Below are 27,657 nucleotides of genomic sequence, written 5' to 3'. Positions count from 1 at the left end.
TTTCTTTACTGGAATCAAGAGTCTTATTGGAAGAATGATACTCCCCCCCTTTCTTATATTAAAAGACACTGTTGTTCAGCAAGGGAATATTATTTCCACCACCTGCATAAATTTAGAAACCGAATTATTTAACATACAATATGTTCTAAGTAATTTCTTATCCATTTTATTAAACATACTCAGCTGTTCTAGCATCCCATGCTTAGTTGATATTCTATTGTAAGGAGAACAGCAATCAGCATATATGATTACCACTGTTTGTGTCAGAATGGGAACTCAGTCAAAAGTGCAATGGGCCATAGGCCATGAGAGGTAAGCAGCTGGAGTTTAAAATGCCCAGTAGAGTGGGATGGTCACTTTGTAACAAGCTTAGCTTCAGATAATAAAAAGACACACAGGTGGAAATGCACAAGGCATAGGGCAGCTAAGAGGTGATAATCAAAATAGTATTAGGGAGGTAGTAAATGAGTGTTCTCCAAATCAGAGGAGGAACTAAAAGGAGAAGGGCTGGGAGGCAAGAGAGTGTGGAAGACATAGGAGTGAGTCAGAAGGGAACAAAGGGGTGGGGGTTGGGCCCAGTGAGAAGAAAATGAGGTTGTAGGAGAGAATGTGAAGGAGAGAGAAGGGGTGGGTTCTTGAGGGGGAAGGAATAGGAAAAGGGGGTCAAGAGAGAGTGCAAGGGGGCTGAGCAAACCTGAATCCAGAGTGGGGAGAGAAGGAAGTGGAAAGGCAGAGTGGGAAGGGATTGGGAAAAGAAGGAAGGAAAGTTGAGGGAGGTGGGATATTGTGGAGGCAACCAGCTGGTTATCACAATTTGATGTATTCCAAGTCAAGAGTATGGATGGCATCTGTGGATAAATTAACTTCTATTAATTTGAGTCATTTATTTAATTCACATTTGTTTACTCTAGTGAGTATAAACAATGTGGCTTCTCAAATCATTTTGGGCATAAGCAGGATAAATAAATTATATATGTAAAAAATGTATTAATAAATCTAACTCTTCCACTACTAATTTACCTTCCCAAAAGAGGTAAAGTTAAGATTAAGCAATGGGATAATTAGCAATGGCATGTAGCCACCTGGTTGGAAGGGGTGTTAGTTACTGAACAGACTGGTGTTATGGCTATTTGTTCTCTTTGAAGAAGTTTAAAATGTTGCTTCTTTTTCTGAAATACTTCCAACTTGAATTTGTGACAATGCGAAAATTTAATAATGTGATAATCAGAAAGTCAGTAGCGTAGGCCCAAATGGTCTTAAGAAACTACAAAAGGCAGTATGTAAGAAGCAGAACATACCTTAGGAAACAAAACAGAGAGGGGGTGGGAAAGGCGGAGGGAAAGGGAGGTTGGGGATAATGGGGTGGGGGACACGAGGTACAAACGCAATGTTTTTTAATGGGTGTGCTGCCAGTATGGATCTGGCCTTCACATCTTGGGCATGAGGGGTGACAATCAGCTATGTATCTCATGAATATTCATAACCAATAAAAAATAAAATAAAATAAAAAGAAACATGTTTTAAAAAGAACCGTTTTATAACAAAGAAAATAATGTAAACCCTTTTAAATTAAAAAAAAAATCACCTTTTACTTTGAGAGAATCCAGTGTTAATATTTGTTGTACCCATACATACAGTGTGTTTATTTCTGTGGTATCGGATATTACATTTTAAAGATATTGTTTTCCCAAATATACATTTTTTAACCACATATGTGAATATTTCAAACACATTCGAATGAAAAGGAATTTAAGAGCACTCAGATAATGATTTCTATTCCTCCTGTATAATATGTTAACCAAATGTGAGTGAAATACATTTAAGAAAGGTTAGTCATTTCTCTGCCATTTAATAAAAGCAATGTGGGGTATACAGTGTCCACATCCAAATAACATATATAAGTTTAAAATATCTAAATTTATATGTGTTTCTTTCTGACAGTATCCACCCAAATTTATTCAAGTGGAGCAGTTGACCCTAAAGTATGGCCAATAAGGTCAATCACTTTGGGTCTCCTGTTTTAAGATGCTTTGGACTATTGCAGGGAATATGTTGCTTGTGCTGCACAGATATTCTGGAAGGACAGTGACTCATATGTTAGTGGGAGGGAAAACCAGGTGACATAGACTATTGCTAAAAAGGATTTGAGGTGTTCTTATATAATCAGCACATAAACACCCCCACCCATAACCAAGGTAACAACGGCTAGTATGGTCACAAAGGTTTCCTTCCCTTTAAATACTCTCCTTGGGCCTCAAAATACTCTTTTGCAAAATCTACTCTTTGTACTTCCCTACTCCACCCTCAGCCCTCTTAATATTACCCTAGAGTACTGTTCATAATTTGTGCGTCTACAAGGGTAGTTCAAAAAGTTTGTGGGAAAATAAAATTAAAAGATAATTCATATCTTTCCATGAACTCTTCGAAATATCCTCATATTTGTGTGTTTCCTTTTCTTTGACTTGTTTGATGTCTTTTTTATAAGTTAAATTTATTGAGGAATACTTTTTGTACAATAAAACACCATTTTTTAGAGTACAGTTCTATAAGTTTTGATAAACACACATAGTCATGTAACCAAAACCACAGAACATTTCCATCACCTCCCACCCCCTGAAACTTCTGACCCTTTGATCAAAACCCTTCCCCGTCACTTCTAGTGCCTGGCAACAACTAATCTGTTTTCTGCCCCTCTTTGAAGCTTTTAGGCTGGCTTTTTTACACTTGAAATAATGTATTTGCATTTCATCCATGTTGTTGCAGTTATACGTAGTTCCTTCCTTTTCATTGCTGGGTAACATAACTTTGATTGGATGTACTACACTTTGTTTATCCATTTCCTAGCTGAAGAGAATTTCAGTGGTTTCCAGTTTTTGAAACTTATTATTAAAGCTGCTATAAACATTCACATATAGGTTATTATGTGAACGTATATTTTCATTTCCTTGGGTAAATATCTAGGAGTGGGATGTTAAGTTATATATATATGTATTTTTAACTTTTCAAGAAACAGCCAAACTGTTTTCCAAAGTGCTGTACCAATTTACATTCCCACCAGCAATGTAAGAGAGTTCCACCTTATGCTCATTCTCTTCAACACTTTGTATTGTTGGGCTTTACTTAATTGTTTGCTTTTAGTCATAGTAATAGGTGTGTAGTGGTATCTTATTGTGGGTTTGATGTGGATTTCCCTAATAGCTAATGGTGTTTAACATACGCTCATGTGCTTTATTTCCATTGGTGTAACTTCTTTGGTGAAATGTATGTCAAGTCATTTGCACACTTAGAAAATTGTTTTTCTTGGGCCGACCCCGTGGCTCACTCGGGAGAGTGCGGCGCTGGGAGCGCAGCGGCACTCCGGCCGTGGGTTCGGATCCTATATAGGGATGGCTGGTGCACTCACTGGCTGAGCGCAGTGTGGGCAACACCAAGCCAAGGGTTGCGATCCCCTTACCGGTCACACACACAAAAATAAATAAATAAAAATAAAAAATTGTTTTTCTTATTACTGGATTTTGAGATTCCTTATATATTCTGCATACAAGTTCTTTTTCAGATATATGACTTGAAAATATTTTCTCCCACCCTTGGCCTGTCTTTTCATTCTTTTAGTAGTATCTTTAAAAAGTAGATATTTCAAATTTTGATGAAGTTCAATTTTTTCTTTTATGGATCATGCTTTCAGTGTCAAATTTAAGAAATATTTACCTTACTGAAAGTTACCAAAAACGTCTTCTTTCTTATATTCGCACTACTAGAAATTTTATAGTTTTTAGGTTTACATTTATATTAATAATCCTTTTTGTTTTAGATGAGGGAATGTTTCTATTTATTCATTTAGTTTTTTAAATTTTAACTTATCAAAATGTAATGTAGTTGATTAGTTGATTTTCATGTCCCTTTACCAGTTCCACTTTCCCTCCTCCCTCTCATCACTGAATGCCATCTACATCATATCTGTTCACTTGTCTTAACAAGCTCAAGGAATTGTTGTGATGGTTGTGTCTTCTTCCCTCCCCACCATTTATTTGTTTGTATATTTATTTATTTATTTATTTATTTATTTTTAGCTCCCACAAATAACTGAGAACATGTGATATTTCTCTTTCTGTGCCTGACTTGTCTCACTTAATATAATTCTCTCTAAGTCCATCCATGTTGCTGCAAATGGTAGTATTTCATTCTTTTTTATAGCAGATAGTATTCCATGGTATATATATACCACAGTTTCCTTATCCACTCATCTGATGATGCACATATGGGCTGGTTCCAACTCTTGCATATTGTAAGTAGTGCTGCAATAGACATGGGAGTATGGGTACCCTTTCGACATGATGATTTCCATTTCTCTGGGTATATTCCCAGCAGTGGAATAGCTGGGTCATATGGTAGATCTATCTGTAATTGTTTGAGGAAACTCCATACCATGTTCCATAAAGGCTGCACCATTTTGCAGTCCCACCAACAGTGTATTCTTTTTCTCCACAACCTCTCCAGCATTTATCATTATCAGTTTTTTGAATATTAGCCATCCTAACTGGAGTGAGATGGTATCTCAAAGTGGTCCTCATTTGCATTTCCCAAATATTGAGTGACGTTGAGCATTTTTTCATGTGTCTGATATCAATTCTTTTATCTTCCTTTGAGAAAGGCCTATTCAGCTCCTTTGCCCATTATTTAATTGGGTTATTTGTGTTTTTGCTGTAAAGTTGTTTGAGTTCCTTGTATATTCTGGATATTAATCCTTTGTCAGTTGGATATTTTGCAAATATTTTCTCCCACTCTGTTGGTTGTCTTTTCACTCTGTTAATTGTTCCTTTCACTCTGCAGAGGCTTTTTAGTTTGATATAATCCCATTTGTTTATTTTTCCTTTGGTTGCCTGTGCTTTTGGAGTTGTATTCATGAAGTCTGTACCCAATTCTATTTCCTGGAGTGTTTCCCCTATGTTTTCTTTAAGGAGTTTTATTGTTTCAGGTTGTGTATTTAATTCTTTAATCCATTTTGAGTTGATTTTTGCATATGGTGAGAGGTATGGATCTAGTTTCATTCTCCTATATATGAATATCCAGTTTTCCCAGCAGCATTTGCTGAAGAGGCAGTCTCTTCCCCAGTGTGTAGTCTTGGTGCCTTTGTCAAAGATCAGATGGCTATGTGTTAATTTCTGGATTCTGTATTGTATTTCCTTGGTCCATGTGTCTGGTTTTATGCCAGTACCATGCTGTTTTGGTTACTATAACTTTGTAGTAAAAAGTCAGGTAGTGTCATGCCTCCAGCTTTGTTTTTTTTTTTGCTCAGGATTGTTTTGGTTATTTGTGGTCTTTTGTTATTCCATATAAAAGTCAGGACAGTTTTTTTCCATTTCTGAGAAAAAAGTCATTGAAATTTTGTTGGGGATTGCATTGAATCTGTAGATCACTTTGGGTAAAATGGACATTTTTACAATGTTACTTCTTCCGATCAAAGAGCATGGGATATCTTTCCATCTTCTTGTTTCATCTTTAAGTTCTCTCAACAGTGGTTTGTATTTCTCTTTGTAGAGATTTTTCACATCCTTGGTTAACTTTATTCCCAACTGTTTTATTTTTTTGGTGGCTATTGTAAATGGGCTAGCTTTCTTGATTTCTTTTTCTACATGTTCACAGTTAGAGTATAGAAATGCTACTGATTTTTGTGTGTTGATTTTGTACCCTACAACTTTGCTGAAATCATTTATCAAATCTAAGAGTTTTTTTGTAGAGGCTTTAGGCTGCTCAATATATAGGATCATGTCATCTGCAAAGAGGGACAGTTTGACTTCACTTTTCCAATCTGGATGCACTTTATTTCCTTCTCCTCTCTGATTGCTCTGTCTAGTACTTCCAACACTATGTTGATAGCAGTGGTGAGAGTGGGCAGCCTTGTCTAGTTCCCATTCAGCATGATATTGGCAGTGGGCTTATCATATATGGATTTAATTGTGTTGAGAAACTTTCCATCTATACCTAAGTTGTAGAGAGTCCTTATCAGGAATGAATGTGCAATTTTGTCAAATTCTTTTTCAGCATCTATACAGATGATCATATGGTTTTTGTCTTTGATTTTATTGATATGTTGTATCACATTTATTGATTTGTGTATGTTGAACCAATCTTGCATCCCTGGGATGAATCTCACTTGAGCATGGTGTATAATTTTGTTACTGTATTCTGTTAGCTAGTATTTTATAGAGGATTTTTGCATATATATTCATCAAGGATATTGGCCTATAGTTTTCTTTTTCTGTTGTATCTTTGTCTGGCTTTGGTATCAGGGTGATGTTTGCCTCATAGAATGAATTTGGGAGAATGGCCTCTCTTCTGATATTCTGGAATAATTTGCAGAGAATTGGTATCAATTTCTCTTTGAAGGTTTGGTAGAATTCCATAGTGAACCTGTCTGGTTCAGGAATTTTCCTTTTGGGGAGACTTCTGATAAAAGCTTCTATCTCTTTTACTGTTATTGGTCTGTTCAGAATTTCTATATCTTCTCGGCTCAGTTTTGGTAGTTTGTATGTTTTCAGAAATTTTTCCATTTCCTCCAGTTTTTCAAATTTCTTGGCATATAGTTGTTTATAGTAGTATTCTCTAATGATTCCTTGTCTTTCTGAGGTACCAGTTTTAATATCACCTTTTTCATTTCTAATTTTTGTTATTTGGGCCTTCTTTCTTCTTTTCTTAGTTAGCCTTGCTAAAGATTTGTCAATTTTATTTATCTTTTCAAAAACCCTATTTTTTTCTTCCATAGTTCTTTTGTATCATTTTTTGGGTTTCCATTTCATTTTGTTTTGCTCTGATCATAATTATTTCATTCCATCTGCTAACTTTGGGTTTGGATTGTTCTTGTTTTTCTGGTCTTTTAAGGTGAAGTGTTAGGCTGTTAACTTGCAATCTTTCCATTCTTCAGAAGTAAACATTTAATGTGATAAATTTCCCCCTTATTACTGCTTTTGTAGTATCTCACAGGTTTTGGTATGATGTGTCATTATTTTCATTAGTTTTAATAAATTTTTTGATTTCCTGTTTAATTTCTTCTTGGGCCCATATGTCATTGAGTGGAATGTTGTTTAATTTCCATGTGTTTGTATAATTTCCAGAGTTTTGTTTCTTATTGATTTCTAATTTTAATATACTGTGATCTGAGAAAATATATGTAATAATTCCAATTTTTTTGAATTTGTTGAGACTTGATTTGTGACCTAACATATTGTCTATCCTGGATAATGTCCCATGTGCTGATGAGAAGAATGAATATTCTGAGGTTGTTGGATGGAATGTTTTGTAGATATCTGTAAAGTCCATTTGGTCTAGAGTATTGTTTAGATTTTGTGATTTTTAATTTTTTGCCTAGATTATCAGTCTAATGTTGGGAATGGGGTGTTTAGGTCCCTTGCTATTACAGTATTACAGTCTATCTCATTCTTTAGGTCTAATAATGTTTGCCTTATAAATCTGGCTGCTCTGATGTTGGGCACAAATATATTTATGATTGTTATGTCTTCTTGATGGATAGATCCTTTTGTCATTATATAGTGGCATTCTTTATCTCTTTTTATGGTTTTTGTTTTAAAATCAATTTTATCTGATATAATAGTAGCTACTCCAGATCTTTTTTTCATTTCTATTTTCATGGTATATCTTTCTCCATCTTTTCACTCTTAGTTTATGTGTGTATTTACAGGTGAGGTGAGTCTCTTGAAGGCAGCATATTGTTGGGTCCATCTTTTTAATCCAGTCAGTCAGACTGTGCTTTGATGGGAAATTTAATCCTTTTACATTAGGAGTTATTATTGAAAGGTGTTGATTTACTCCTAGCATTTTATTGATTTTTGTTTAGATATCTTGAGTATTTTTTGTTCCTTTCTTTCTGATTTTCTGTTTGTCTTCTGTGTTTTTTGGTTTCTTGGGGTGGTAGATAAACTATTTTTTCTCTTTCTTGTTAGCATATTTATTTTTCTCATGGGTTTTGTTTTTTTCTTGAGTATTCATGGCAGTAATGTTTGTTTTTAGGTACCAAATCCAGTACTCCCTTGAAAATTTATCCTAAGGCTGGTTGTGTGGTAGTGAACTCCTGCATTTTTTTTTTGTTTGTCTGAGAAATATACTATTTGTTCTTCTTTTTGGAAGGTTAGCCTTGCAGGGTAAAGTATTCTTGCTGGCAATATTTTTCTTTTAGTATTTTGAATATATCATCCCATTCATTCTTTTCTGGCTTTTAGGATTGCCAATGAAAATTCTGATGTTAGTCAGATTGGGGCTCCCTTACAGGTGACCTGATGCTTCTCTCCTGCAGCTTTCAAGATTCTCTATTTGTCTTTTAGTGTTGCAAGTTGGAGTATAGCATGTCTTGGAGAGGACCTCTTTGGATTGAATATGTTTGGGGATCTTTGACTCTCCTGCATCTGAAGATCTGTGTCTTTTCATTTATCTGGGAAGTTTTCTTGTACTATTTCACTGATGTGTTTTCAATGCCATTTCCTTTTTCCTCCCCTTCTAGAATACCCATGATTTGGATATGTGAGTGCTTAAGGTTGTATGTTATCTCTCTCAGATTTTCTTCAATTTTAAAAATTATTTCTCATTTTTTTTTGTCCACTTGTGTTATTACATACAACCCATCTTCAAGGTCAGAGATTCTGTATTTTGCTTGTTCTAACCTACTGGTTAAACTCTCTGTTGCTGGAGACCAGCTCCCGTTGAGTTGGGGTCCCTTGAAAATGGGATGAGGAGTTGGCGAAAATAACAAACACAGACGGAGACCTCAATGCATCAATATGCACATTCTCTCTCTGTGGGCTGTCAGCGTGTTGCAGCTGGAGCCCAGTAGAGCATGAGACAATGCCTTTCATTTAATTTTACAGCTCTGTAGGGGGGCTTTGGGTACTATTTTTATTACATCAGCAAGCTTGAGTCAATAATTCAAAAAGCATGGGGGAAACTTTTTTGGTGGTCAGCCAGTTTTTTTCCCTTTGTCAGCGTGTCTCAGGTGATTAGCTCGTGCTTCCTCCTTTTGGTATAAGGTTATCAGATCGGGACCATCTTCTCATTGTCCTGAAGTTAACCTGTGACCTTTTCCTGTTGGCAAGCTGTGGTTAATATCTACCCTATTAACAGGGTGGGGCTATTGTGGTTACAAAGTGATAGACAGTACTATCATATGACCTATGTCTATTGCTAAATGAAAGTACAAATTTTGCTAAAAGGAACAATGCTAACATTTAAATTCTAATGGGGGTCTAATGATCTTATGTTCTAATGGAATGAAAAGGAACAATGGATATTTGAGCAGCATTATCATGCACATTTTGAGGTTATGCATTGGGTGTGGCCCTGTAATCTTGATCTAAATGTTAAAGTGTCCTTGTGCACAGCACCATCCCTCACAAAACTAGGTGTACTCTCTTATTCTTCTAAAATCTAATTTTGCAGGTTTAATAATTTTACAGAATTTATTTTTATCCCAATACCTGATTTTTAATGATTATTAAAACTGGACACCACCAAGTAAAGGGGGTTGTACAGTTTCGTTCCCATATATTTAATTTGTCCCAATCATATAATTTCTCATTAATGCCAACCATTCTCTTGCCATTAATATAATCTCCAGTAAATGATGTTTGTCAACTTACATCATATTTTGGACGTCCCCTAGGGGGATACCAAATTTTCCTTTCCCCATTTTGTATCCCATATATCAATTTACTCAGATGGTCAGGAGAGGATGGAAATTTCCTTTTTGAAATAACTTTGTGTGTTTAGGCTGCAGCTCATATTTAGTCATGAGCGGTGCTTTTGGAACATATGTTGGTGTGGTCAATTTATCATAAGGGGGTAATTTAAAATTGTCCAATTTACTTGGATCCTCTGTGGGAATGTTTAGCTCAATGCACGCAAAATCATTTGTGTTATTTTTATAATCTTTTTGGAATTCAGAGAACTGCCATGCTAACCAAAATATTGAAAGAGAAAGCAAAAGCAGTACCATGAAGCTGAGGCAGTAGCCCTTATGGTTGCAGCAAGTGCTCGTAGCTGTGGCCTTTCCAACAGCTCTCCCTCCAGTGGGCTTGTCAACTCAGAGAGGGAAGCCCAAGCTGATTCCTTTAGGATCCTGAAGATCTGTGTCTTTCCATTTATCTGCAAAGTTTTCTTGTACTATTTCATTGAATGTGTTTTCAATACCATTTCCTTTTCCCTCCCCTTCTAGAATACCCATGATTTGCATATTTGAGTGCTTAAGGTTGTCTGTTATCTCTCTCAGATTTTCTTCAATTTTTAAAATTATTTTTCCTTTTTTTTTTTTTTGTCCACTTGTGTTATTACATACAGCCCATCTTCAAGGTCAGAGATTCTGTCTTCTGCTTGTTCTAACCTACTGGTTAAACTCTCTGTTGTGTTTTTTATTTCATTGAATGAATCCTTCAGCTCCACAAGCTCTGCTACATTCTTTTTCAGCGCATTGATTTCTCTGTAAATTTCTTCTTTCAGGTCCTATATAATTTTTCTCATTTCATTGAGTTGTCTAATTGAGTTTTCTTGTATCTCATTTAGTTTCCTTAGAATTGTTACTCTAAATTCCTTTTCAGTCATTTCATGGACTTCCTGTTGTATATTATCTAGAGGTTGAGAATTATTATTTTCCTTTGGTGGTGTCATACTTTCTTGATTTTTCATATTTCTTGTATCTTTCCTTTGTTGTTTAGTCATTTTTGTGGGGGTATCAAGGTCTGCTTCTTCCACCCTGATGTCGGGCCTGGATCCCACAGGGACTGCCAATTCTGGGTGGCAGGGACTAGCCTGGGCTGGGGGTCCTGCAACATGGTGCCTGCCTGTTTTGGTGCAGCTGGCTTGAGGCGTGTAAGCCTGGTGGCTCTTGGGCCTCTCTGGGTGGCAGGGACTGGCCTGGACTGGGGTGCTGCTGCACGGAGCCTGCCTGTTTTGGTATGGCTGTCTCGGGGCATGTGAGCCTGGCAGCTCTTGGGCCTCTCTGGGCAGCAGGAACTGGCCTGGGCTGGGGGTCCCATGGTGTTTGCTTGTTCTGGCATGGCTGGCTCAGGGCATGTGGGCCTGGCAGCTCTTGGGCCTGTCTGGGAGGTAGGGACTGGCCTGGGCTTGGGGGTCCCATGGCACACAGCTCCTGTGTGTTCCAGTGAGACTTGTGTTTATAATCCTTTTTGAGTTACTCTTTGTATATGTTGCAAGAAATAGATCAAAGTTTATATTCTTACACATGGATATTTAATTTCTCCAGCACCCTTTGTTGAAAAGTCTATTCTTTCTTCACTGAATTGCCTTTCCAACTTTGTAAAAAGTCAGTTGACAATGTTTGGATGGGCATATTTCTGAAGTTTGTATCCTGATTCATTGACCTATTTGTCTGTCTTTATCCTAATAACACACTCTATTGATTACTATATCCTTATAATGAGTCTTGAAATCTGATAGTGAAAATCTTTCAACTTTGTTATTTTTAAAAGTTGTTTTGGCTACTCAAAACCTTTGTCTTTCTGTATCAATTACAGTTGAATCAGTTTTTGAATTTCTGTAAAAATCATGCTGGGATTTACATTGGAATTGCATTGAATCTATAGATCAAATTGGGGAGAATTAACATTTTAACAGTATCAAGTCTTATAATCTGAATCTATGAAGGCAGTATTTCTCCATCTATTTAGGTCTTCCTTAAATTCTTTCATCAGTGTTTTGTAGTTTTGTCATACAAAGCCTGCTTATATTTTATTAGATTTATATCTAAGTATTTCATGTTATTTTATGCTGTTGTAAATTCATCCTTTTAAAATGGACAATTCAGTGGATTTTAGTATATTTTCAACATTGTACAACCATCACCACTATATAATTCCAGAACATTTTCATCACTCCAAAAAGAAATCAGGTACCCATTTGTAGTCACTCCTCATTCTTCCCTACCTCCATCCTCTGGAAACTATTAATCTACTTTCTGTTGTTATGGATTTGCCTATTCTAGATATTTCATATAAGTGGAGTTATATAATATATGGTCTTTTGTGTCTGGTTTCTTTCACTTAGTATAACGTTTTTAAGATTCATTCATGTTGTACCATGAATCAGTACTTCATTCCTTTTATGGCTGAATGCTATTTCATTGAATATCTATTTAGTTTTCAGTGAGATTTTATTATTTGTTTCTTTTAATAAATTGGTCCATTTATCTAAGTTGTTAGATCTGTGGGCATAAAGTTGTTTCTAATATTCCATTATTATCCTTTTCATAACTGTAGGATTTGTGGTGATATCTTTTATTTCATTTTTGATATTGGTAATTTGTGTTTTCTCCTTTTTTTCTTGATTGGCATAGGTTAGAGTTTACCAATTTGGTTCATCTTTTCAAAGAAGCATGAGATTTGGTTTTATTGATTTTCTTTATTTTCTGTCTTCAAGGTCATTGATTTCCAGTCTTATTTTTATTATTTAATTATTTCTGCTTGCTTTACATTGAATTTGCTCTTTTTTTTGTTTTTTTTTACTTTTTTAAGGTCGAATTTTAGGTTATTTACTTGAGACATTTATTTTCTCTAACATAAGCATTTAGTGCTATCAATTTCTCTCTAAGCACTGGTTTTGCTGCATTTCTCTAATTTTAATGCATTCCATTTCATTTTTATTCAATTAAAATATTTTAAAATTTCCTTTGTGCCTCCTCCCTCCTTTATTCATTGGGTTATTGAGAAATCTGCTATCTAATTTTGAAATATTGGGGGATAGTCCAGATATCTTTCTGTTATTGATTTCAAGTTTAATTTTATTGTGGTCTGATAACATATTTTGTATGATTTTAAATATTTTAATTTGTTGAGAATTGATTTAGGATCTAGGATATGCTATTTTTGTGAATATCCCATGCATACTTGAAAAGCATATGTGTTCTTCAACTGCTGGTTGGAACAGTCGATGAATGTCAATCAGTGTAAGTTGTTTGAGAGAGTTATTCAAATCTTCTATATCCTTACTGATTTTCTTTCTTGTTTGTTCAATCAATTACTGAAAGAGGAGTGTAGAAGTAGCCTATTATAATTTTGGATTGGTCTATTTGTCCTTTCAAATCTATCAGTTTTTGCATGATGCATTATAAGGTTTTGTTGTTATCTACATCTACATTTAGAATTATTCTGTATAGTTGGTGAACTGACCTTTTTATCTACATGCAATGCCCTTCTTTACCCCTGGTAACATTTCTCGTTATGATGTGAACTTTGTCTGATTATTATTTAGTCTCTCCAGGTTTCTTTTGATTGTTGTTTTCATGGAATACCCTTTTCTATCCTTGCATTTTCAACCTAGCTATTTCTGTGTATTTTAAGTGGATTTCTTATAGAGAGCGTATAGTTGGTCTTGCTTTTTTAACCAGTCTGACAGTCTATTTTGATGTGTTTAGATGATTTACATTTAATAAAATTATTGATTTGGCTGGAGTAACATATTCCTAGTTGTTTCCTAATTTTTTCCTTTTCTGTGTATTATTCATATGTCTTTTCCCAATGGCAATATCTTTCATAAACATAGTATAATGTCAAAGTCAGGAAATTTATGTTGGGTCAATACTAACTCAAGTAGAGACTTTATTCAGATTTTACCAGCCCCCCCACCCTTTGTCTCAGTATATAGTTCTATGAAATTTTATCACACTCATAGATTTTTAGTAACCAACAGCACAGTTAGGATACAGAACTGTTCCGTCACCACAAAGAAACTCCCTTGTGTTACCCCTTAATAATCACAAGCTTCCCTTAGTTCTAATGCCTGGCAACCGCTAATCTTCCCTTCATTTCTAAAATTTTTTTATTTCAACAGTGTTATATGAGGGTACTTCAAAAAGTTCATGGAAAAATAGAATGAAAAGAGAATATGAAGTTTTGTAAGACTTATAACCCTCACAAAATTTTTTTCCTATGTTTTCTTCCATAAGTTTTATAGTTTTTTATATTACAACATGATATATGTATTCAGTTAATTTGCTGTTGCTTTTTATTTGGTACTTGCTAGCATAGCGGTGGGACAAGGGGGCTTCTCTGTTGTCCTGATTAAACCTCAATCTTAGATAGGCCCTGCGTCCCTGATCCTCAGGAGTGGAGTTTTCTCAGTGACACTTCTATCCATGGCAGCCAGGTTCTGCCTTGTACTTTGGCAGGCCTCTGAGGGAGACAGTTTGCTGCCACTGCCAGTTGGTAGGAAGCCTCTCTAATTGTCTGGGCCTAGGAGAATTTTCTGCCCCTCTCCTAGAAGTAGAGGGTATTTTTCTTTTATCCTTTCCCAGCAACAGCAGAGCTTCACATGTTTCCTAGGGGACAACACTGTGTTCTGCCCATCATCCCCCCACTGTCCAGTAGCATTTGTGCAGAATTTTTGCCCTTCCTGCAATGATAGCTGTTCCTTTCTTCCAGGCCTATTGTGAATGCTCAAGGAGGCTTTCTCTGGTATTCTGCTCTGCCACCCTTCTTCCTCATGATCAACAGGTGTAAGTCTGTAGAGAACAGCATGAAAGTGGATGCCAACTTTTCTCAGCAGCTCCAAGAAGTTCTATAATCTCATGCTATAACCATTATGGGCCTTTAGCAATTCATTAAAAAATTAATTCAACGCTCCTTACTTCTTTTTACAAACATCTCTTGCCCCCGTGTTCTGCTACAGGTGAGCCAGTGCTTGCATTCCATCTCCCTTGTAAGGCTTGTCTTTCTTTGGATTTTAGGCTACTTGACCACCCAGTGCTTTCACCTTTAATGGGCTCAAGAAATGTTATGATTTTGTTGCTTATTTGCCTTTTTTCTTGTTAGGGTAGAAGCACTTTTCCATCTTTCTACATTCTAGGTTGAAGTGGAACTCTGGTTGATATCTTCTTAAAAAATAATTTGTTTTAAAAAGGGTGAAGGAAAGAACACACACGAGTATATCTAGATGCTGTACCTCCCTGTGTATAGGCCTAGTTATTTATTCTAGTTCTAAGATATGTTACAATGTTAATGTTTTGTCATTTTTAATTTAAAATTTTTTTTTTCATTTTTTTAAAGGCTGATAAATCGTCCAATTTAAGGCATAGTATTTATGTTTTTGATGATTTTTTTCTCATTTCATTGTCATATGATAAACAACAAAGGGTTTCTAGGGTATGAGTTTAGATTCAGTTTTAATAACTATTTAAATAAGACTGTAACTTATTTTCTTAAAATGGATTAAACATCTTAGTACAAGAAGCACCACTGTTGGACCTCCAATTAAGAGCAGGCTTTAATCCTGCTTTAAACAAATTTCTATTCATATATGCTAGATCATCCTCAAAGATCTAAACAGCAGAGAACTTAGGTAGAAGCTGTGTTGCCTTTGAAGAATTTTTTTTATATAGTTATATAGAATGCATTTTCTAGGAATATGTTAAGGAACTTTAAAATTATTTTGTATAACATTCACTTTGAAAACCTCTCAAAACTTGAGTTTAGGTCAACTCAAAAACTGATTTAGGAACCAAATGAACTCTAAATCACTAAATGCATCCAGAAAATAATGAAAATAATTTTCAGTTTTAGGGAGAAAAACCAATAGTTGGTTTTAAAAATCTTGTTTTGGGACGATCGCGGTGGCTCCAGAGTGTTTGCAGAGGATATAGAGGCATAGGCGTGAGGAGAACTGCTCGGCTTCAGTGACGCCACAAGGAGGTGGAGGCCTGTCCGCAAGCAGACTGAAGGAGGGAACGAACAGCCTCTGAATCGGGGTGAAGGCGGCGACCAGCCTGGGCGGGGACCAGGACTAGAAGAGGCGCCTGAGCAGCCGCTCGTCCGGCGGCTGGGCTAGGGCAGGGGTTCGGACGGAGAGGCAAACGCCCAGCTGAGTCTTCCAGGGCTGGAAGGTCGACGGGGTTGTCTTCACAGCTCAGAGAGAGCCGAAGAGGGCAAAGTGAGGTGTGGAGGACGGGGCATCTTTGGAAGTGGCCGGAAGCGTTGGTGTAAGGAACCGAAAGAATCAGGTAGAAAGAAGATAATAGTAAGTAGCTGAAAGGATTGGGTGATCACAAAGAAGACTGGTATAAGTGAAGGAAGAATGAAGTGTGCCTGGATCAAGAGAAGAGGGTCTGTGTAAGTGAAAGAGGATCAAGAAAAGCTGTGGAAGTGGCTGGGGCTCAGAGCCGGAGAAGTGGCAAAAGTGACCGGAGAGCAGCGGAGTGAAGCTCAAACCCGAGGGTGTTTGGAAATTGGAAAACTTGGTGGTGAACGAGGGTCAGGACCTGGATCTTGCCTTGGAGAGCGGGAGACGTCTCTGGGATGTGCGTCAGAGGCTGGTTATATTGACCGCGTTGCAGCAGCTTCGCGGGCTGTCTATGGCATTAAGGTCAAGAGTGTCTGGGGCAGTTTGATCGCAGGAGGCATGAAACAGCAGCCACGGAAATAGGGGGTAAAATATTTGGAGTACCTTTTAATACGTTGCCTCATTCTGTTGTGCCAGAATATGGGCACATTCCAAGCTTTCTTGTTGGTGCTTGCATGTCTTTGGAAAAGCTTATTCATACAGAAGGGCTTTTTAGGAAATCAGGATCTGTCATTCATCTAAAAGCCCTAAAGAGTAAACTGGATCACGGTGATGATTGCCTGTCATCTGCATCTCCTTGTGATATTGCAGGGCTTCTTAAGAGCTTTTTAGGGCATTTGCCAGAGCCCATTCTCCCAGCTGATTTGCATGAAGCACTTTTCAAAGCTCAACAGTTAGGAACAGAGGAGAAGAAAGCTACATTGTTGCTCTCCTGTCTTATGGCTGATCACACAGTTGAAACGTTAGGAAACTTTAAAAAACATTCTCAGGAATGTTTCTCTTAGGTCTGGTGAGAATAAAATGAACAGAAGCAATTTTGCAGTAATATTTGCACCAAATCTTCAGACAAGTGAAGGACAGGAAAAAATGTCTGTTAAGACAGAAAAAAGTATGATTACAAGCTGCACCTGTACAGACTCTCATTGATTATGCATCAGGTACTGGGCGTGTACCAGATTTTATCCTGGAAAAGATACCAGCTATATTGAGTATTCATGGTCTCTGTGCTGCTACTCCATCACTGGAAGGCTTTGAAGAAGATTTTGTTAGTGGAGCACTAAATAAACTTAAATCTAACAGAGCACCTGCTATTACAACTCAACGGAAAAGAATTGTACAGCTCTGTGTATCACCAATGATTCTTACACCAAGTGCTAAGTGGAAACTGCCAGTAGATTCTTCTCATGGTTTCTCAAGTAAGAAAAGAAAGTCCATCAAGCATAATTTTAACTTTGAGCCATTGCCAAATAATTTCTTCAATAGCAGTTCTACACCAGTATCGGTTCACATTGATACTAGCCCAGAAGGGTCATCTCAGAATTCACTATCTCCTGTAGCCATCAGTAGGAACCATTTGTCAGTACAGGTATACCAAGGTGAAGCAAAAGAATTGCAGGCAAAAAAAAAAAAAAAATAGCTGGATGGAATTAAAAAAAGCAGGCTGCTTCTCTCCTAAATTCAGTCATAAGGAAAAGGTTTGAAGATCTCTGCGTTTGAAATTTAGTCTAGAGAAAAATAACAGAGATGTAAATGGATCTTCTGGTGTCAATAGACATAAATATATTGATTGGCAACTTGCGAATCAACAAAGTTTAAAAAATAAGATTGATTCTGTAAAAAGGCCTGCTTTTTAGCCCAGATATTGAGGAAGGATTACCAAAGAAAGGTTCGAAAAAGATCAATAAGTCTGAGGAAAACTTATTAACTCCAGAGTGACTAGATGGAACAAGTTACCAGATGTTTTGGACAGGACCTAGTAATTCAAGTTTTCAAGAAACAGATGCAAGTGAAGCTTTTTCTATAGTAGGAAATCTTGAACTTGAAAATTCTTCTTTGGAGCCTGATATTACAGTTGAAAAGTCTACTTCATGTGAATTTACTGTACTGTATTGAATTATGTTCCCACAAAACTACTGAAGCTTGAATTGTCTCCCAAATTTTATGTATTAGAAACTTGGCCCCCACTGTGACTGTTAAGAGGGTGGGAAATCCTATTATGGTAATCGAAAGGTGGAGCCTTGAAGAGGTGATTGGAGTGTAGGACTGTGCAGTAGTGAATGGATTAAAAATGGTGGTCAGGGACTTGGTTCTGAGGGCTTTAAAAGAAGAGGAGGGTCTGTCTCTCTCTCTCTCTGCTTCCACCATCTCGCAATGTGATATCCCTGGTTCACTGCTGCCATGACCAGATGGACTTTGGACTTCCCAGTCTCAGAAACTGTAAGCAATAAATTTCATTTTCTTTATAAATCACCCAGTTTCAGTATTCTGTTGTAACAACAAAAATGGACTAATACATTTACCCCTTCCAATTTACACAACAAGCATAATAGCAACATAACGGGAAACTGCCTGAGAAAGGATGAAAATAACTTGAACACAGAGACTTTGCTGAAAATTCAGAAAGAAGCTTCTGAATTTAGAAGTAATCTTCATGCATTGATAAATCAGAGGCAGTCATCAATAACTAATGTGGAGAAAGTAAAATTAAATGAAATATCTTATATAGAATATAGTATGGAGAAAAATCTATTTGAAACTAATGATTTGACTGCCACAGAATCAGAGGAAAAGTATGAACACCACACTGGTAAAGATGAAAATAATTTTTCAGAGACTTCTCACCACATCAAACTCAAAAATTTGGTAGAAAGGCAACTATAAAATGTTTTTCAACTCAGATGAAGGTCGAACATGAAAATGGTACTCATTCAAATATACCAAAAGTATTTAAGCAAACAAGACTTCCCCAGCGATGAACAAATAAACAGCAGTCCCCAGAGGATAAACTAAATATCAGATTAAAGGAGAATGAGAATATGATTGAAGAGAACTTACTGAAATTCACAGCTTCTAGGGAGGGTGAGGCCAGATCCTCTTCTTTACAGCAGAGTATGTGTAATCTAACAAACTTCTCAAAATCTGGGCCTGTGAGAATTGCAAAAAAGCAGTCACTGGTAGAAACGTGATAAAACAATTTCTGAAAGTTTACAAATGACCGGGCATGGAAAGGTTTCAGATCACACACAGTGGTCTAACAAGCTTTCTTTAAATGAACCAGATAGAAAAAAAGTTAAGCCACCTATTAAGTTTCAGCGTACTCCTGTTTGTCAGTCTGCCTGAAGAATTAATTCTTTGATTGAGTATAGCAGACAACCAATAAGGCATAATTTGGTGTCTTGGTGATGCTGCTTCTCTTCTGGTTAAATCAGTGAGCTGTGACAGTGCTTTTTCCTCTTGTAAAGAAAGTACATCAAAAGTGTCCTCTATTTCATGTACCAAATGAAGTCCTAAAGAAGAGAAGTCTACATAATGTGAACAGTCAAATGATGCAATTTCAAAATCAAGCATGGAGTTAATTTCTAAGTCTTTCTAAAAGATGAAAAGGTACCCAGATTCAGCGAATGCTTCTCTTGGATCTACTAGAGTTTGTAAACAGGGAGTGATATCTGATGGCCAAATTAAAGTTCCTTTGTATGATCTTACTAATCATGATATATTAAAATCTGTTGTAAATAGCAATATGGGCTTTTCTCCTGGGTTAAATAACAGGGTCCTTAGGAAACCATCAGAAAAAGAAAGGGTCTGGTACAAAGGTTCTCCAAAAAATTACTACCAATAAGTAAACCAGTAGACTTGTAATTGGTAAATGTTATACTTGCCACTAATGTAAATAAACTTAGCAATTGGTGATAAGATTTGCAGGATAATCTACATGTTAGTTTGTAGCTCAGGATCATACTTAAGCAATAGGTTTAATTTCACTGCACAAGCAATTTGGATTTTTAAACTTGTACAGATGACTACTTTATTTTTCTTAATTATGGAAGCATTTAAACTTTTTAATTTTATTGCAATCTCTTACAGCAGTGGTTACACTCTACCTTTTTAAAAGAAATTGTTGACTGGATTTATATGAAATTAATTTTTGAAAGTTGTGTGATAGGGAAGAGTGGAGAAAGTTTTGTCTATTTCCTGTTATTCCTCCAACTCAGGTAAGATGTATACAACAAATTTCTAGTGTGTAAAGGGAAGAGATAAGCCCTGCAAATCTTATGTCTTGAATTATATTAATATTTGTTGTCTTTACCAAAATCCCTAGAAGTTAATTTGTTTCAGTGGCATCCTAACACTTTTATTTCTACTTGGGGGCAGAGTAATTTGGTTTATATTGCCTGTAGATGTACCATGTGTTCTCTTGAGCTAAGAAAAATGGCTAATGCAAAATAATGACTAAAGTGTGCTCATATATCATGTTGCAAACGTAATTGATGGCTTTTAAGCTATACTATATCTTTAAAGGTAGTTTGCACAAATATGTTTGCATCTGTTTTGTCCAACATAGGAATGAAAATTACTGAAGAGGGAATAATTAAACTTGAAAATTTTAATCAAGGTGATTTCTTGCGTGTTGATACTTGATTTTAGAATTTGAAATAGTTGATACACTTCTGTACATTTTACTTGGAAAAAACCCTAAAATGATTTTGTCTTATGTGTAAATGTTGTTTGGGATAGACATTAAAGATAACTTTCTGTAAAATAATAAATAAATCAAAGTCTTGTTTTGTCTAGGGGCCCTGACATAGGCCTACTAGGGATTATGGCTATTTCAGTGTTGCTCCAAATTAGGCTAAAGTATGTGTCTCCTTCATCTGTTAGGGGGTTTGAATGTTACTTGGGAAATAAAAAATATTTCTCCACCCCCTGTTTCCCAAGGACTCAACTTTACATAAATGTGTGGCCCCCTTTAACAGTCAGAATTCTAACAAGGGGTGGGTCTCTAAATGGAAAGAGGCTTACTTAGTGGGGCCAGGCTTAGAACCAAATCAAATTCTCTGCCAGGGAGCTATCCAGGGTACTAGCCCACGTTTACCTGAAGTTGTCCTGACACACTAGGTAAGCACTCTTTGCCCATATCAATGTCTATCTACTTTCCTAATGTCAACTTTCTTATCCCTCACTTGTTGGTCACTAGTAACTCAGAAGCCTGTCACCTGCCCCATCTGTGCCGAGTCTAAATCAGTACAGTGTGTATATGAGTATATCTTCTTCTGTAGACACCTCCAAATTTGCCCATTTTCTCAGTTGAATTCCTAAACACAGCATCAGAAAAAAAGGCACTTTTATTATGTTTAACTATGGACACTAATAATAAGTTGTTGTTAGCATGCCAACTCTTTTTATGTAATGTCTTAAAGTGCCTCAATAGGATTTATACCTTGTATACGATTTCCTGTGTAAATTCCTTTGCAGTATAAATTTGCATTTACTTTCCAACTCACTATTCTTTTTGGTATGAGTTCAAAAGATCTGAATTTTGAATGAATTATTTATGATTTTTGAGCAAAAATACTTTCTGAAATATCTTATTTGCTTTGACTAATTATAACTCCAAACAGTGGTTCTCAAAGTATGGTCTCCAGACCAGCAGATCAAAATCACCTGGGAACTTGGTAGTTCTGCAGGTACTCAGTCCCCAGCCAAGATTTTCTGAAGCAGAAACACGGAAGGTGGGCTCAGCAGTCTGTATTTTCACAAGCCTTGCAGATGATTCTGATGCATGCTTACTGATGACTTAGAGTAAGATATTAATAAGATCATAACTATATGCCTGAAATTATCTGGTTCGGTTGAACATAAATCCTATTTAGAAACCTTAAATGCCAGGGGAACCTAGTGAGCAGGTAAGGATGAATCCAAGAAAATCCTTTATCATTACTTTAGTGGTGTGAACTCTAATCACATGTTTTATTGTATGTGACAATAGTTTTGCAAATTATAAGCAAAAAGTAGTCCAAAACTAGGCAATTTCGTAGATGCACAAGTGTATAACTTTTATTGCTTTACAGATTTAGTAGTATGTTTGAAGTTTGAGCAGGGTAATATAGCTTTCATATCCTTAACCAAAGAATGGTTCACCTTTATCTCATAAGAAATTCTTCTCAACAAAGTTCCAAGGTTTGGAAGGAACCCATATGGAAAATTGTGAGTTAGGGAAGAGACACCGAATAACCAGTCAACCTGGATGACTCAGCCTTGATGAGCAATGCTGTGAAGGATGTTACAGCCACATTATCTTGTATTATTGCTTTGACTTATAAAAACATACCTTTTTTTCCTTCAGCTATGGCTGGTTATTACATTTATCTATATCATCCTTGTAATTCATTACCTGTTTAGTAGATTGATCATACAAATATTTTGGAAAACCAACTACTAAGGTCTACTGTTAAATAGCATTATAAGCAAATATTTTGACCTGATTTAGAGAGATTTTGAAATAAAAATAGAACAAAATTTTACTGTTTGATACTTTGCTTATATATAATATAAAAGAACTCTTTTGTAACAGGTGCCATTATTAGAATGAAATGAGGTTGGGGTTTTAGCTAAATCATGAAATATGAGTATCCTTCATAAAAATGCTCTGGGTTAGACTATGAACAATGGTTATTGCTCCTCTCCTTTCTAGTATTATAAAGGGATTTCACTCTATAGTAAAACTTTAGTTACTCTCCAAAGAGGAAGAAATATTAAATTATGATCATATTTGTCATTTATTTATTGCTTAATGCCATTCATTTCAACATACTGATAATGAATGGTGAACTTACATTTCACAAGTATGTGTGAATTGCTCGTCTTTATGCAGTTGATTTGTAGGGACCCAATGCTACTCAGTATTTTTAGAGAATACAAGTTCTCTGAAACTTCTAAGGTATTATTTAAAGATAATAAGTGAGTATTTATCAATACTTAAACTCTTAAGAGTCCCATATTTCCATACATAAACCCCATTTTTATATTTTTAAATCAGACTAACTCCAAAATAAGATATTTGAATATTTTTCTAATAGTGCTCATGCTCTGTGTCGGCTCACCATTTTCCGACTATTTGGGTTATAATCTTTGGGAAAATAGGCAGAGAATACTGAGAGACTATGTGACTCTTCCTATAATTATACCCCAAATATGCATTACTTTGTGTATGTCACGGTTTAGAAATAAGGGCCACAGTGTAGGAAGGGTGGGTAGTCTGTGATCTGCTGATCAAAGGCCCTTGGTTCATATTTCACACCCCCTTAGTGGGGCCAGGGTGGATCAGTTAACTTTTTTTCAGTTAAATTACAGGACTACCCACTTTTACCCCTGACCTTGATCATCCAATGTGTGTGCCATTTGTCACAGAGTAAAAAAGTCAGTGTGAAGGTTTAAGTATACCCTTTCCCTAGTCCTGGAAATACTCAGAACACATGTTTTTATGGTGGTGGAGCTCATATCATTGTCTTATATGATGAACAAATCATTATTTCAGAAACTGCATATAGGGCATCCCAGCTGAAGAACCACAAAATACTGCCAACCATTGGGTAATTTTTTTAATGCTATACTAGAGTAATTGGAAATTGAGAGATGTATAGGCATATAGACAGTTTGGGGCTTAAAAATTCTTGAAAACTGAAGAGAAAGCAACAACCTCTGCTGTGCATGCTTTGCTGAAGACAGAGAAACTTAAGTCTTCACTAAGACTTTTGTGCCTAAAGAAAAAGTCATCATGTTTTTCATCAACAGTCCAAGGGCCTTCTGGTCTAGTAGAAATTAAGTCTAATAGGCCCTGCTTACTAGTAATTTAAAATCAGACATATTTCTTACATAGAGAGTCAACATGGAACAAATAAGCACGAAGCTCCACAGAGTTAAGTATTGTCCACGTCATCTTTTTTTTTTTTTGGTGGCTGGCCAGTACAGGGATCAAACCCTGGACCTTGGTGTTATAAGCACCACACTCTTACCAGGTGAGCTGACTGGCCAGCCTTGTCTTATTCATTTTTGTATCAACATACAGCTTTAACACAAGTAAAACTAGAGTAGAGAAGTATTGTTTGTCCATCCAACATGTTTATTGAAAACCAACCATATGCTGTGAATGCAGAGCTTAATAAGTTAAATTAATTCACTAACATCAGAAAACTCAAAGTGTTCTGGTTAAGAAAGATTAAGAAGTGCTGAAATAAGGATATGCAAAAGATGTTATAGAAGAACAGAGGAATGGGTGACTAATGTTCTGCAAGAGAAGAGTGGAGGGAGGGCATGGAGAGGGGAAGGTAAGAACAGAGAGGCTTCACAGAGCATCAGAGTGAGACAAAATTTGGCATCAGACAGACCTGGTTTTAATTCTAGATTTTTACTTAATAGCTGTGAGGTCTTGGAGAAAATTACTGAACCTTTCTGAGGCACAGTTTCCTTATTCGTAAAATACAGATAATATAAATTTTTACAAATTGTTAGGATGGCTAAATGAATTCATGAGGAGCATATACCTGGAGCATAGTGGGCTCTCAATAAATAATAGTTGTTAGTATTGATTGCTATTAAGGATAAATTACATAAGGAGGCCTGGGATAGGGAAGAGGTAATAATGTGAATAGATTTGACCGAAGTTTGAGGTGGTAGATAGTGAAGATGAAGCTGGAAAGATACTCAGAGGCCAGATGGTGAAAACATTTGTATTCAGTGCTAAGGAGTTTGGATATTTTACAGGAGATAATGGAAAATCATTAAAGAATTTCGATCATGAAGCTGACAGTAGGGAGAATGGATTGGCATACATGACAGAGTATAAATTTAGAGTTAAAAGGACCAGCTAAGAGAGTGTATCATTAGTTCAAAGAAATATTCTAAGAGTTGAACTGAGGCAATAGCAATGGGGATGGATAAGAAATTTTTAAAGAAATTTGAGGTTGAATTAAAAGGGCCCAACTGATTGAAAGTGAGAAACAGGAGTCTAGTAAAACAATAGAGTTGAGAAAGCATTCTTGATTATTATTTTTTTTTAAGAAGGGAGAGAAGTATGCATGGTTACATGCTAAGAAGAATGTTGAATGACTGAATACATATGAGGGTTAAATATCATATATAAAGCAAAGTGATACACTTTTTCTGAGCAAGCTACTTAATATGTGATGCAGTGTATTTATCAAATGCATATGGCAATAGCAAAGGACAAATTCTTTCATTCAGAAAATATTAACTGAGCTCCATTATATTCCAAGAATTATGCTAGGGGCTGGGAGGAATAAATAAATATACCATGTGTTGATGGTGTTATGAAGAAAAAGCAGGGTGAGGTTAGAGAGTTATGGGGATGGTGTTTTAGATAGGATGGGTATGGAGGGATTCCATGAAGTGACATATTAGCAGAAAACTAGGTGGATGGTGGAGGCCATTAATTGCCCTGGAGAAGACTAGAGGAGGAGCAAGTTGGGGTTGAATCAATTCAGTTTCAAATGGGTTAAGTTTGAGACATCTATTAGATAACTGCATAGAGGTGTTGAATAGGCAGTTGCAGGTACATTTGATTTCAAGAAAGAGTTTGCGGCTACAGATTATTTTGGACATCCTCAGCATCCCAGACGGATGGGATACAGGAATACTCAGAATGTTAGGGAGGATAGAAATCAGGAACTGAGCCTTGGAGTTCCAACAGTCAGGGATTGGAAAGATGAGGGATGATCCAGCAAAGGAGACTGAGAAGAAATGGCCAATGCTATAGGAGGAAAACACTATTTGGCTGTGGAGGACAAGAAAGAGGGAGTCAAGAACTGCATCAAATGCTAGCGAATGGTAAAGCAAGTTGAAGTCAATAACAGCATGCGTGCTTTTTTGCTGATAGGAAAGATCCAGTAGAAGGAGGAACATAGATGATGTGGAAGAGATGGGGGACAGCTGCAGAACAAGTCGTTTGAGTTGGCGAGAGATGAGACCCAGAGCTCAAAAGGGGTGGTCTTAGTTAAGAACACTATCAGTTCAGCCAGACATGAGGTTGTGCTCGTGTGCCCACACACTCTCACACATTTTCACAGTTTATAGCTCCATGCACCCACCTTCAAAGCTTTCACTTTTACTGAACCATATTAATAAAGCTCACTTTCTCCCTGGGATTTTAAGTAGAGTAAGTGGGAGAGGCACTATTAATGATCCTTGTTTGCAATTCATTGCCAGCCTCTGTGGCCCCCTTTGCTTCGTAGCTCCTCATTTATTTCACAACAGGTAAATAAATGGAGGGCATAGTTCAGTGTTCTCCGCGAGCACAACACAACAGCCCTGGGTGTAGGAAGGGGAAAGGGGTGGTGTGCATTTTACGTTAGAACGTTAGAAACCTCTCCGAGGTACTGAGTCGGCTTAGCCGCTGTTACAGTTGCTCTTTTAAATCTCTTTGAAGTGTCAAAGGTGGAATCACTTTTTTACTTTGAGTTCTGAAGTGTTTTGATGAGAAGGATCTTGATCATTCCCCGTGTATGAGACTGTACTCTATCTCCGTTATATTGCTAGCACCCAGTACAATGCGCGGCTTAGGTAGCAAAGCAATAAATCTTGATTTGAAGACAATAGAAACATTATAATTATTGTCACTACAGATCCAATATTCTCAGAGCGGGGGGTGGGGGTTAGCTTCGGACACCCTGCCTTCGTTGCCACAAGTAGAGTCCCGTAAGAGGAGCGCGCGTGTGGGAACACGAGAAATACTGTGTGTCAGCAGTGGGAGGGCAACCAGTGGAAGCATCGTGAGAGGGACAAGCGGGGGTGGGGTGGGTAGGGAGCACAGGTACACTCTTTCTTTTAAGTGCATTTTCTCCTGCCTCGAGCTGCTAGGAGGCTAATGCACGAGTGTAATAGACTAAAATCCCCGCCCTCGTATTTGTCACTAAGTACACAAGTGGGCGTGGTTCTACGTGTAAGGACACTTGCTCTTCCTGAGCCTTGCAAACAGATACTCCTGGAAGTCCTCCCCTGACACCGACTCCTCAAGCATTTGGGAGGGTCCCCCAGTTCTCGCATGCCTTTTGGGAATCCTCCTGCCGGCAGTGCTGCTCCCTTGACTTCATAGGGCCTGCTGAGCATGTGTGAAGAGCGCCGCGCATGCTCCGTGGAGTGGGCAGGTTTACCAAGGCGCTAGCAGTGGCTTTTACTACTCTCCACCCGCTTACCCCGCCCAGCACGGTCCCCTCCCCTCTTTCCCACCCCCACCACTTGGTTCCCCGCATCCAACCCCCCCCCCCCTTCACTCCAGGCTGGGGAATCTCCATTGACGTTCGGGTGACGCCTCTGTGCCGCTGTCGTGGGGGGTTCCAGGCGCCGCACAGGTAACGCCGCCGCTGCCGCCATATTGACAGAGCGGAGAACGGGGAGGGGGCCCGAGGAAGCGTGGTGAAGCGGGAGAGTCACCGCCGAGCGGCCGTCGCGGCGGCGGCGGTGGTGATCTCCAGCCGAGCGGCAGCTCTCGGAGAGGCAGCACAGAGTTGTCTTCTCTATGGGGAGCAGCAGCCTGCGGCGGCGGCAACCCCTCGCTCTCAGCCTCTGAGGGACTTGGCAGCGAGGGCAGCGGTCGCTGAAGGCGGGGCTGGGGGTCCCAGCAGCGGAGGCAGCGGCAGCGGGCCAGCTCAATAGATGGGATGAGTGGCCGCGCCGGCGGTTGGCAGCTCTCGTTCGAGTGCTCCTGAAGGAGCGATGCTACCGTCTGCCCCTCAGGACGAGCCCTGGGACCAAGAAATGGAGGTGTTCGGCGGCGGCGGGGCGAGCAACGGCGAG

The 27,657-nt window shown here is 37.6% G+C and overlaps 1 protein-coding gene and 1 pseudogene across 1 annotated transcript in view; both read left to right on the top strand.

Annotated features, from left to right (window-relative positions):
- Window positions 1–268: 268 nt before the first annotated feature.
- On the top strand, window positions 269–27,516 carry LOC134368134 (inactive Rho GTPase-activating protein 11B-like; annotated as a pseudogene).
- The window catches only part of RPS6KA6 (ribosomal protein S6 kinase A6), a 166,332-nt gene continuing 165,870 nt past the window's right edge, over window positions 27,196–27,657 (top strand). The window contains exon 1 of the mRNA XM_063083125.1: window positions 27,196–27,657. Coding sequence (XP_062939195.1) covers window positions 27,577–27,657 — 81 coding nt within the window. The 5' untranslated portion in view covers window positions 27,196–27,576.

The sequence above is a fragment of the Cynocephalus volans genome, chromosome X, assembly GCF_027409185.1.
Source record: "Cynocephalus volans isolate mCynVol1 chromosome X, mCynVol1.pri, whole genome shotgun sequence".
In the NCBI taxonomy this organism is placed as follows: domain Eukaryota; kingdom Metazoa; phylum Chordata; class Mammalia; order Dermoptera; family Cynocephalidae; genus Cynocephalus; species Cynocephalus volans.
Note: the sequence above shows the minus strand (reverse complement) of the source record. Positions and strands in the feature narration are given on the sequence as shown.